At 39.8% G+C, this 13,499-nt stretch overlaps 1 protein-coding gene across 3 annotated transcripts in view; it reads right to left on the bottom strand.

The window, feature by feature from the left end:
- Positions 1–640: 640 nt before the first annotated feature.
- Positions 641–13,499, bottom strand: part of VOPP1 (VOPP1 WW domain binding protein) — a 175,301-nt gene continuing 162,442 nt past the window's right edge. For 2 of the 3 annotated variants that reach the window (XM_012543712.2, XM_031957055.1), the window contains one exon: positions 641–4,173. In XM_012543712.2, coding sequence (XP_012399166.2) covers positions 3,992–4,173 — 182 coding nt within the window. In that variant the 3' untranslated portion in view covers positions 641–3,991. The remainder of the gene's footprint in view (positions 4,174–13,499) is intronic. The other variant, XM_012543714.2, reaches the window with a different exon arrangement.

Genomic DNA, 13,499 nt, shown 5'->3' with positions numbered 1-13,499 from the left:
TCAAGCCTTTGAGTAAGTTATGAATTTTCAATCTGGATGAAATAAATATGAGTTTCCCACCTATCACCTCCCCCAAAACTCCGCTCCTCTCCCACAGTATCTACAGAACATGGGGAGCACATCACCTATTAGCTGGTTCTCAGATCCTTTCTTAAATGGAGCATTAGATTAGATGCCCTCCGAATCTATTCAAGCCCCAAGGATATGACCACCACCCAAAGATGTGGTTCACCAGTCAGATGATGTCCTTCAACTGAGGAAATCAACAGTAGGCAAGACAAAGCTCAAGGCTACTGTGCTGTGATCTGGGCAATCCATCCCGTCTGGGATGCACAATCTTCCCACCTTTATCTAGTAGAATTCTCCAAGACTACCACCTTCTCTGCTTGACCATTCCTGATCTCTCCTGGAAATAAAAGTATCCTCTCTGATCTCAGAAATTCCCACATCACTTTATCTGTTTCCTTTCCTTGTATTATACTATTTTTATACATGTCATGTTCCCTCCAATAGAACATAAGCTCCTCCAAAGCAGCTATTATTTCATTTTTGACTTTGAATCTCCCATTCCTAGCACACAGTGGGTGCCTAATATGTGGAACCTCACTCCCTGTGTTCAGCAAAACAACCGAGGCACACACCCAAATTGATTTTTATTTTGCATACATAGGAAACAGGACCCTATCAAAAGGTACTTTATTTTTTTTTTTTTTTGCTAAAAATAGAAAGGAAAAAAAAGGAACAGAAATCATCAAAAGTTTTGCAGAGAAAAAGCATGCACAAACTTGTAAGGGACTTTGGGTTCTTCTGACTCACTAAGTAGGGACTAAATGACTTCACCACTGTTAAAAGATGAAAAGGTGGGTAGAATCCACCAACATTAACAGAGGAAACAAGAATTGCAGGAAAACTTCACCAGAAGTTGAATTTCAAGATACAGTATCAGAGTTCACTGTAACTGGGTTCTACCCCATATTTCTGGGAAAACGTTTTTCTTGCAATATATAGAAAATTGTAGATCACCATCAATCTTCTAGTATCTTAGGGTCCTTGCCCCATGTTCTCCCCTCCCCCCAAAGCTCCCCTTATGGTTATATCGGGTTTTGATTACTATTCAGCTGGACTGCGAATCTGGAGTCAACTGATAACATTGCTTCCTTGTTCAAAATGTGTGTATAAATTTAATATGCATATGTCTGTGTCTATATGCATTTATGAATATTTGCACATGTAACCAGGAAAAAAGTAGACATTTTGCCCCAAAGGTTGGTTCCTTAGGCAGGAACCTTATGTAGTCCTTTTCTTCAAAGACAGGATATAAGTCTGGGGGCAGCTTGGCAAGGGTCTGGAACCTGAAGCAGCTGAAGTTGACTATGATTTGCAGGACAAATTTCATCTCCATCCATTGGGGTTTTCTTCTCTTTTTTAGCATGTCAGTGTCAAAATAGAATTCCCTAAAGTACTCTGATTCCAAAAGTAGACTTTGCTTTAGATACATATGAGTCCCTTCAAAACACAATGCTGCATGTAGAACTTCCCATATGTCAGGGTTCTTAATCTGGGGGAGGGGTACAATGTAAATTTGGGTGGGAAAAATTAAATTTATTATCACTAACTTCTTACTGAAAAGTCACTATTAAATTGTGAATTAAAAAAAAAAACAATTATTCTTGAGAAGGGGTCCATGACATTAAAAAAAAATTAGAAACTCCAATACCAAAGAGATGGATATAGGAAGCTGAGTTAGTTTTGCTAAGGTTCAAAAAAAAAAAAAAATCAAACCTCAAAAACTTGTTTCAAAAGGTATTTTACATGTATAAGGAAAAAATAAATACCTGGTGGTTGGGATGGGCAGTCTGGGACTAAGATCAGGTCAACATTTGGGTTGAATGAAAATTCAAAAGCCTAAATAGAGACATTTTATTTGAGGACTGGACTTGGAGACTAGGACCTAGAAAGGTGAATGTTTATTACCCACAGAGTCATATTTTTGAAGCATATTCTGAGACTGAATTAAATCACATGTGGACTACCTCAGGCTTCCCACTGACTTAACTATAGGAGAAAATAAAATCCTTAGGGATTTTGTGCTTTTCAGAACTCCACCTGTAATCTCAGGATTGTCATCTCTTTCCCTGTTAAAACTCCTCTATTTGAGAGCCTCAGAAACTATACCTGAGATCCCTAAGAAGCTACTTGCCTCTGAGCTAAATAAGTGCTATCACCAAGACTCCTAGGTGGGTCTCTGCATGGCTGATTGACTGTTCACACTTGGGGGCCAGAGTTGTGATGATGGGGTGGTCACAGGCTCCCAGGAAAATTAATTTAAGAAATAGAAATTTTTGGCCCTCAGTTAGGGTTCACTCAAGATTAGCAATGACAAGACAGAGATGGGAGTTTTCTCAAGAAATGTTCCTACCTTGTAGAATTTGATTATTTGCTTTCAAAAGCCATATAAAACACTATGGGATCCACTTCTTTGCAGAAATGGCAGACTATGAGTGTGGAATACTACATAAAAAACAGACTTTTTTTTTTTCCAATATGTTGGTTAGTTTTCCTTCTTTGTTACAAAGGATAGTTTTTTGTGGAGTTTTTTCAAGAAATGTTCCTATCTTTGTGGAATTTGATTATTTGCTTTCAAAAGCCATATAAAACACTATGGGATCCACTTCTTTGCAGAAATGGCAGACTATGAGTGTGGAATACTACATAAAAAAACCAGACTTTTTTCAATGTTGGTTAGTTTTCCTTCTATTTTTTGTTATAAAGGATAGCTCTTGTGTGTGGCGGGGATTATTGGGAAATGTAGGTGATATAAAAGCAAAAGCTATCAATAAAAATCATTTTAAAAAACATTAGGGGGTCATTTTCTACAATTTCAGAGAATACCCTTTATTAATTGCCTCTGAATCTGGAAGTGATCAGTTAGCAGATGATAATCAGTTTCTACCCAAAGGCCAATCAGAGAACAGTGACGCCTCCAAGATGGAAACAGGGGGAGCTTTGGGCACGGGGAGGGGGCATGGGGAAGCGACACAAGATTAGTCTGAAGAGATCTCCCTCTCCCTCCAATCCGGAGTCCTAGGGAAGGGCTACAAGGTGGCGTTGTATCATCTCATGGAAACAGTCTAATTCGCCCTAGGTGAAGGGAAGCTGGTTTCCCAAAGACATTTTTGCACCCATTGCTGAGCGCTAGAGACGCTTTTGTAGGAATTCCCAAATCCCTCAGTGATTTCTGGAGAACCTCGGGCTACGAGCGGGCGGCTGATTTCATTCTGATCTCGACCCTACATGAAAAATGACCTCAGGCTCTGTAGTCTCCTTCCACTTCTAGAATGAAATGTTTGGGGTATTAATGTAGGTGAAGCGATGGACGTCCTCCTCTTCCTCTTCCTGCTCTCATAAGAAAAAGCACGAACACATCTCATCTCTCCCCCCGAGGATGGGTCAAAGGCAGAGCCGAGGGGCGCGTCCCTGGGGCGGGGCACCTTTCTGTCCAGCAGAACAAAGCTTGTCATGGAAATACCGGCCCCTTCTTTTTAGTCGTTTCCTCGCTACCTTTAAAATCGAGACCCGTCCCCCTCCCAGATCCTCCCACGCCGGGGCTAGCTTTCCCTTTAATTCTGGGGTTCCTCCTCCCCCGATCACCGAGTGGGGCTGCCCCAAGAGCAGGGGCTCCGACAGACCCCCAAACAGCCACATACTCAGCCCGGGAAACAAAGAGAAACAATAAATAAACAGGAAACACGAACACACACAATGCGACTTAAAGAGAGGTCTCCATAAAACCCTCGGAAGGGATATTGTGCTTGCTTTGAAGACATCAAAGGGAAACGGACCTACAGGCAGCCCATAAGATCATTCCTCGAGACTAACATTGATGGGACCGGGAGGGCAGAAGGACTAGAGGCCCCCTCCCTCGGCTCCCCAGGACTCCCCCATGCTGCCTTCCTCCTACAGCGTCGAATCTCCTGACCTTCCATCGCCACTACTTGGAGGACTTCACCACCTGTTCATAGGGGGGAGGTGGGGTATTGCAGTAGGACGGTGGGGGCGGGTAAACGGGGGTGCCTTGGGGGGAGTTGGGCTGCACGTGGAAAGCCATCGCCATGGGGTTCATCACAGCTCCTCCGGGGTCCGTGTAATATGGCATGCCTGATTGCTGGGCTCCTGAAAGAAAAGGGGGAGATGACATGAGCATGGCACGAGTGAGCCCGGGATTATGGACTACCCCCTTCTCTCTGCCACTTACTCGCTGGGGGAAACGTCCCGGGGCCAGATTCCCTGTCTGTAAGACGGTGGTCTAGAGAACCCGGGGTCCCTTCAGCGCTCTCCTTGTGCTCTGAGCCTGGCACCTTCAACAGCCTCAAAGCCCTCCCCACAAAAGCCTTCCTACCAAAACCTCTAGCACTCTGCCTGTAATGCCGGAGAAACTAAGGCAAGGCAGAGATTTGGGTTTTGAATATTTTAATAGTGGAGAGTTTGGACTAGCCATAGCCAGCCGGCTGGACTTGTCTCAAAGCATCCAGCAATCAGCAAGGAATTGCAGAAACTTTTACAGGGCTCCAGCTATCAGGGAAACAAAGGCAAGGGGTGAGGGGAAATTCCAGGAAAGGCCCATAACTTAATTCTGACAGGTTGGGAGTCAAGAAGATGGCTGAGCAAGAGACAGGAGTGTGAGGCAGGAGATAACCAAGCATTTCAGATAACCCATCCAGAGTTTTATGACTCTTTGGAATGGGAGTGGTCAGAAGCCCCTATTCTCTCAGTCCCAATGGGGCAAGGAAGGGGGGTTGTCACCAGGAAAACTGAGGCAGAACAATTCCAGGAAACTGAGGCATGACACCCCATTGCCACAGTAATGTTTTTTGGTTTTTTTTTTAAACCAGATCTAAAGGAATCATGAAGGGGAAAACAGTGGTCCAGGAAGGTTCAGTAAGACGTGCTGAGCCACACAGTTAATGGCAAAGCCAGGAGCAGAACTCAGGGCACTTGGATCTTAGTATGGAGCCTTTTCTACCATACCATCCCTGCTTATTGCACTTAACTCCCCTTGGTGGCTGCCATATTCCAACCCAACTGGTTTCTCATATTGACATTCCAACCACTATCTTTGAGCAGACTTTGAAATGCATTCCTCAATAACTTACTTAGTATATATTAGTATATATTCTGTATTGGTATATATTGGTATATATTTGCATTTTGTATTGCAAGGGGGTCCTTATCAAAATATCAATTCTCCAAGTCATCTCACACTTCTTAATTTGTGTTTTATCTTGATCTGGATCTGTGAAGGAAACTCCTCTCCCTGTACAAATCTAAGCCCGAATGACCCAGGGGTTGTGAAGATTAAATGACTGTGTTAAATAAGTGTTTGGGGTGAACTTGAGGTTTTCCTGGCTCAGAAGGAAGGGCTGAGTGCTAGATAGTTTTTGTAGGAATTCCCAAATCCCTTGGTGATTTCTGGAGAACCTTGGGCTACAAGTAGGCAGGTGATTTCATTCTGATCTTAACCCTACAAGAAATATGACCTCAGACTTTATGATCTCCTTCCACTTCAACTCTTAGGAAACAAAACATGAAAAATATTTGCAAATAAATTGACCATTTTTTCGAACAGAGTCTTCATTCCCATATTCTTTCCTCTAAACAGAAATCCCTCCCCACTCTTACTCCTTCCACTGGACTGATTATACTTAGGCACTTCAAAAGAGAACAATTTGAATATCAAAGAATTAAGAAGAACCCTTGGGAAAATTGATGAAATCCTGAAATGTATTTTTTCCAAAAATTGTCATCTTTCTAAGTCATATATAAGGATGTGTGCTGTCATATAATTTTTGCCAGAAAATTATGCCAACCTCCCCTTCAGCCCCTCAATTAACACTTGGTTCAATCTAAGGATTACAACATAGTTTCAATTATAACCTTAATTTTGCTAAATATAAGATAAAATAAACTTATTTTCATAACTTTTCATTTCATATTTCAAGATAAATTCCCAATTAACTCTTTTTTTAAAAAATACTATTTGCTATGAAATGTTGGTCCTCATTTTGAGAGAATTAACTTAAAATTGGCTTTTTTCTGGTACCAATTACTTATATCTTGGGATAACAGGGAACTCCTCCCATCTGTACATGTATATATATTATTCACCTAATAGAATGTAAGCTCTTTGAGGGCAGAAATAGTTTCCTTTAAGTCTTTGCAAAGTCTAGTCCATGATTAATACTTACCCAATGTCTGTTGATTTAAATTGAAAAAGGAAGGCACCTATGTTTCCTTGCTCCCTCCCACACAGTAAACCTATAATTGATTCTTGAGAGCTCTTATCTCCAAGTACAAGTGGGATGATTGGAGGGACTTCATAATCACATTCTTTCAAATGATGGAGTTACAAACCTATCTCAATCCTGTCATTAGCTAACTTGTCCAGGAAAGGAGGTAAACAAGTCATCCAGATTAGCTTCAGTTTAGAGGGAAAGAAACTATCCAATGAACAACTCTTTGTCAAAATTGGAAAGATCTCAATCTCATGAATAAAAGAACTTGATTAGCTTTTCCTCCCTAGCTAGAAATATAATTTTTCTCTAAGATGAGGAAAGGAGATAGGGATAGACTTGGGAGATGGTGCTTCCCCCTGCGCAGACATCTCTAGGGCCCAAGGAGGGAACTGGAACACTCCATCTTTTTAATTTTACCTCTACAACTCCCCAGAGAAGATATGGTAGTTTCAGAACTAAAGGTAGATTCAGAACTGAAAATAATCCTAATTAGATTATCTGCCATTTATAGGAAGGGGTGAGGGAAAGGGAGGGGGGGGGGGATTGGAACACAAGGTTTTGCAAGGGTTAATGTTGAAAAATTATCCATGCATATGTTTTGAAAATTAAAAAGCTTAAAAATAAAGAACTGAAGGTAATAGAAGAAATATCTGTTTTTCCTTCCTTCCTCAAGGGACAAGGTAATATGGTAGAAAGTGTTCCAGGCTTGAATTCAGAAACCTGGCTTCTTATTCTAAAAGACTAAAAACTTTTGGGCCATTTAGTCCAACTTTCTCATTTTTTTTCAAATTTCTCTGTTTTGTGGTTGTTGAGTCATTTTCAGTCATACCCCCATCCCAGTAGAAAAATGATGGGATTTGACCTGGGTTTAAATATCAAACTTCTGTCACTTAGTAAAGTCACTTAAGTCCTCTGGACCTCAGTTTCCTTATCTGTAATCTTATATATAGTTGGAACATAATAAAAGCTTCTTCAGTGAATCACTGAATTAACAGACACCTGATCATGGACGCAGTCACATTTTGCGGGGTGATCATGCTTTTCCTGAGGCAAACAGGAAGCTCACCCTTGTGGACAAGCTGTGCCTAATTTAAGCCCCCTCTCAGAGAGCTTTACAATCTTGCCTTTCCTGGAAGTAGGCGCTTGTGTATACATTGCATGTTCTCATTTCTGACATGTTTTCTGTAATGTCTGACAGCACAGTAATAATGCCTTAGGTGCAAAGAATGCCCACTTTCAAGGAGAGCCAAGCATTAGTTATGTGGCCGGTCCCCTCATTTATTCTATCGCCGTCCCTCTGGGCCAAATGATCTTCCAAAGCAAAGGCATTTCGACAATGTGTCAGAATGCTCTAGGACTGACATTTCCCTAGCTCTAAATCAGCTTTGGCAGACTGACGAATATCCGGTATGGGTGTGGATTTGTACCAGGAGTCTTAAGAAATTCAGAGAACATAAGGATGCTGAGAAACAGTTGACAGAGCACTGGCAACAAAGCAGTGGCTCACATGGAAAGGGACCCTAGGGAGCCATCCCATAACAAAGCATCATTCAGGAGATTTTGTAGAATTGCTTTGCAGGTTGATCTTCTTGCATTCTTTTTGGGAAAAGAGACTTTCTACTTTCTCATAGTTCTGTAGGAATTGATGGTGGATACCCCCTCTCCTACACAATTGTACCCTACTTTGTAATACAGCACAAGAATTCTCAAGAATATATGAATTACACACATCCCTTATTAACAGATGGTCCCCCACCCATCCCCTCCAATCCCCTGCCTCTTCCTAGACTTGAAGGTCTCTGTCACTCTGTCACTATCCTTTCCCAACTATATTCCTGCTTGAGACTACCTTTTTTTTTTTTCTCTTTCCTCCTTCTTTACTACAGCTTGGCTACAGTAAATTTAGACTCTGTTGCTGCTATCACTCATTCAAAAGCCAGAATGTGACCCAAAACAATCTGCTGAAGACCCAGGACAGCTACCAGCAGCTCCCGTGGAAGACCCGTTGCCAGAGACCCTGGGTTCACCAATGATCCAGAGGCCCCTTTCTCCACATCTAAGTTGAGTTTGCACTTAATGGGGACATGTGATTGAATTTGTTACTAAAGAATAATATATTGGATAAGGATACACAGAATACACATATCTTGAGACAGAGAATTGCAGCAGATTGTGAAGATTGAAGAGTTTCTCCTTAAATTTCATGACGTTGGAGAATTTTATTTAAACATTCAGACTCACAGTATTAGGCACTTCCCCTCACTTTTTGACCAGACCAGTGATTCTATTACTACAGAGAGCTCCAAGTGGAGGAAATCCTTGTACCAACACTTGGTAATTTAGTCTTAAAGAAATGCCTACCATATTCACTAAGGGATCAGTTAATTGACTTGTGCAAGACCACTGTATTGCCAGCATTTGTTGGAAAGTGGGATTTGTAGCCAAGACTTCTTGATTTCAAAGCCTGTTCCCAACCCTTCTCTATTCCAAACTGCCTCTTGTTAAGCCTGTAATAAGTGTTTGTTCAATTTAAGTGAATCGAATTACTACAGAAATTTCAATTAGCCTTTGATAATAGTTGGAAGATGGATGGAATTAGAATTTAAGTGTTGACAATATGTGAAGTTGAATCAAACAAAACCTTATTATAATGACAATCTACACCATGCTACCAAAATGCACTTTTCATCTCAACTCTTATGTTTGAGACTTAAAGCACAGGAGACAGCCAGAATCAGTAATGATCCTTCAGGATTGCAGCCATCAGTATATTCCCTCCTTTAACTTCTCTTGGCCTTATTTGTAAAACAGGAATTGTAATAGCAACTACCTCAAAATTTTGTTGTGAGAATCAAATCAGATAACGTTTGTAATGTGCTTTGTAAATCTTCAAGTGTTATAGAAATGCCAGTTATAATTATTATAAATATTGATATTACTATTATTATTTTACTGACATTGTTGATTTACCTTCAAGTTGTTTTCTTAGTGTCACATCAATGTTAATATTTTCTCAAAAATAAGAAATATTGTAATGTTTTTCTGCTCTCAGAATCAGAAGATATTCCCTCTTTCTTGAAACTTTTGCCTCATCCCCTATGACATTTTAACTAAAAAATGTCTAGATTTGAAGGAATGAGAGAACTTGTGGATTCTGCCCTCTCATTCATTTTTGGAATTCTCTTCTCTAATTTAGACGAGAATAGTAGTAAAGTCAACATGTTGCAACGTTAACTGGAATCTAGGCATGCTGTATATGATATCCCTTTCTACATCTCCTAAATTCCTGGAAAATACCATCTGAGGGAATGACTACAGGGAGATGATGATGAAATTCCTAGCTACAGATGGAGATAGTGCTGTTAAATTTAGTAATTTCTTTTCAAGTTTCAGGTTTGGAACATAAACAACATTTATTTGTTTCAGGAAAAGAAGGATGAGTCAACAGCTTTGACCTTAATTTAGTGGGTTTCTTTTTTAGCAGGATTGGAGGTACATTAGGAAACAAAGCTACTAAACCTCTACCTAGGGAAGGAGAAAGAAGATTAAAATAAATTTAAAAGGAAGAAAAAAGCCGATTGGTTTATGTTGTGAAAAAAAAAAAGTAGGCACTAACTTTTCTTCCTATCACTCCCCACGCATCAGTGATTATTCCTTTATCATATTCTTTGATCAGAATAAAATATTTAACTGAGAGAAGCTTCTTTTGGAAGTTTCTTCTTGCTTTTTCAAATAAAGGGAAGGAATGTAGTAAGAGTAAGATTATATAAGAATCACATTTTTCTTGGGGCTTTTTTGAGAGGTATTTTCCCCCCCTCGGACTACTGAAGGAAACTAAGACAATATGTTACAAGCTAAAGACAACTGGACAAAAAAGACAGTAGACGTAAGTCTTGCTGCTAGCTACTAATTGGATGGGTGATCTTGGGCAAATCACTTCTGTCACTGAGATTCTGTTTCTTCATCTGTAGAATGAAAATTAGTCAATAAATAAACATTTATTATGTACTACTACGTGTCAGATACAAAAAGACAGTTTCTGCCCTCAAGGAACTTACAAATGAATGGAGAAAATAACATAACAAAAAATATTTTGAAAGCACTGGACTAAATGAAAACAAAGGTCCCTTCTTTAACATTGTTTAACTCTACGGAGTGCTATATTAATTCAGCTACATCATGGGTTAAACTGACTTTGGTGAACTCACTCCCATTTATTATTTGAGAACTCAAAATTCATTTTCCCTGAAGAAGAATCCATCAACATACAAATGAACTCGTTAAGCTGGGAACTGTCTGTACCTAGTGCTTACTGAATCGCACTTTTAAACTCCCTCTGGACTGTTAATTTAATTCTACTGAATTCAACATACACTTAGGTGACACCTGCTAAGTGTAAAGAATGGCAGCTAAGTCAGAGAGGGGGATGTTAAGATAAGACCCTGGATGACAATTTGAATGTCCTTCTGTTTACAAAACAAGAACATTCCCATTCCCTAAAGACAGACATTCAAAATCCTATAATTGTTAGAATAATCCTAGTTCCACTAATGCATTAGAAAGAGGTTTGGAATAGGGAACCCAAGACACCTGGATTTTTTGTCAGGTGTGACCTCAGGGAGACATATCTCTTCTTTGGGTCTCAGTTTCCTCCTTTGTAAAATGAGGAAGCTGGGCTAGATGATCTTTAAGTTTTCCATCCAGTTTCTTTTCTATGTTTTTATGAATAATGTGAAAACTCATCAAATAATATATGAAATGCAGTATAGTGTAATGGAAAACCAGTGAGCCTTGGGGGCCAAAGAGACATAGGCTGCAAATGGGATCCTGAGACTACAGGGCAATCCCCCAGTCTCTCCCCTGAAGATTCTCTTTCCTGTCTGTCTCTCACTCACTCACTCTCTGTCTTTGTCTGTCTCTCCTTCCTTCTCTCTCTCTTTCCCTTTCCCTCCTTCTCGCTCTCTCATTGTCTTTCTTTTTTTTTCTCTCTCTCTCTCTCCTTCTCCTCCTCCTCCTCTTCCTCCTCCTCCTCCTCCTCCTCCTTCTTCTCTCTCTCTCTCTCCCTTTCTCTCTTGTCTCCCCATCCCTTCCTCCCTCCTTCCTTTTTTTCTCTCCCTTTCTCTCTGTCTCTGTCTCACACACTATACACAGGCACACACATATCTATGAGCTACAAGTATTGTTCTCATTTTTAAAATCTGCAATGAGTGTTTCTGTACCCAATATATTGAATAAAAACTCAATTATATCAAGTGCTACATCTAAGATCATTATATAGAAAGAAAAAATATTCTAATGCAACAAAATAACTCCTTGGGAATCCTGTATGAAGTCCCTTAGTCTAGACAAAGAAGGAAGAGAAAGAAAAAGAGTTAATGTAAATTGCCATTATCCTTACCAATAGTAAAAGATGACATTGTATTGTTTGGAGTTCATGGAATATGGGGGTTTCCAAAGGCCTGAACAAAAACTTCCTTGCTAATTCAAATCATACATCTTAGATTTTAAACCTGGAAATTAGTAAAGGCCATTTAGTCCAATGACCTTTTATAGATGAAGAGAGCACTGGACTAAATGAAAACAAAGGTCCCTTCTTTAACACTGTTTAACTCAAGTGGAGTGCTATATTAATTCAGCTACATCATGGATTAAACTGACTTTGGTGAACTGACTCCCATTTATTATTTGAGAACTTCAGAGGGTAATCCTAACCCTTCTTTGCTTCCCAGTGAGGATCTTAAGCCCTGAGATCTTATATTTGGAGCGAGTGAGATAGTCAAAGATAAATACTGGTGAGTCAAACATGACAGACTTTTCACGGCAGCCCAAGCTTAAACCTTTCTTTACAACATTAGGGAGAACTTGAATTTACCCTTCTTCTGGCTCTCTACTCTTTCTTACAACATGTTTCATGGTTTTAAATAAAAGCCAAATGGACCAGAACCAGAATCTATTACAGGTTCTATTACTCTCTAGCTGTGTGATCTTACACAAGTCATCTCCTCTCTGAGTCTCAGTTTCCTCAACTGTCAACCAGGGTGCTGAACATGAATAATCACTTGCACAAGCTCTACATGGATTCCCAAATGTAATGCTATGTGGTTACTACAAGCTTTTACATCCATCATCTTAATGATCTTCAAACATTCCTGAAAAGTTCTCTGAATAGGAGTTAGCAGCTCCATTTTCCAGATGAGAAAACTAAAACCCAGAGAGATTAAATAATTTGCCTGAGATCACACAGCTTGTAAATGGAAGAGCTAGAATTTGTAGCCAGATCTTCCAGCTCCACATATAAGAGCTGTAACCGCATGACATCATGTTCCACCATCCCAAGGGATGTATCCTGGGGTCATGGGACCAGAAGCCAGAGAGAGCTTCAGTAATCACCTAGCTCTGTCCCTTCATTAATAAATAAGAACATCTTTTGTGAATGATCTGAAATGACCTTTGTCAAGGTCAAATGAATAAAAATTGGAAAAAAAAAACCTATAATTTTAACCCAGATCTTCTGCTTCTAACTTCACAAGACATCTATGAAGACACAAGGCTCTCCATACAGTTTTTCCTAGCTCTAAACACCTATGATTTTATTTTCCTCCTCTTGAGGATTAAAACAAAGAGTCTTCAAAATCAACATGGTATAGCAAAACAAAACAAAAAATCCACCCCAGAACAGCAACAAACGACCACCAGATTTGAAGTCTGAAGGTAAAAGTTTGCCTTTTACCTCTTCTAATTAATGGCTGGATGGCCCAGAGAGAAGTTCCTTCTCTCTGAATCTTAATTGCTCACCTCTAACTTAATGCAGCCTGAGGTTCCTTCCATTCTAACACAGTAATAAACCTACAATCATATTTAGCTGATACAACTGACAACCCATGGGTTAAGTACAACGATGCAGAGTTCACTGACCCCGGATTTCTTAGGAAACTAGATTGATAGCTATGAGGGTGAGGGGAAATAACAGCAAATATTCTTTCATCTATTCCAGCAGGAAAAAAGGCACTGGGGAGAATGTTATTCAGGCCTTACTAGATACACTGATATCTGAAAATAAAAAACATACTGTCATTTGGGGTTGGATGAGAAACAGCATCGTTATGATGTTATTGCCCATTTAGAGTTTTCTCTTTCCAAAGAACTTTTTAAAAATTGCTCCCATACTGTCAAAACTTCACCCCTGAAGCTCTGCAAATGCTCTGC

This window comes from Sarcophilus harrisii, chromosome 1 (assembly GCF_902635505.1).
Source record: "Sarcophilus harrisii chromosome 1, mSarHar1.11, whole genome shotgun sequence".
Lineage (NCBI taxonomy): Eukaryota > Metazoa > Chordata > Mammalia > Dasyuromorphia > Dasyuridae > Sarcophilus > Sarcophilus harrisii.
The sequence above is the reverse complement of the archived record's forward strand: the minus strand, read 5'-3'. Positions and strand labels throughout refer to the sequence as shown.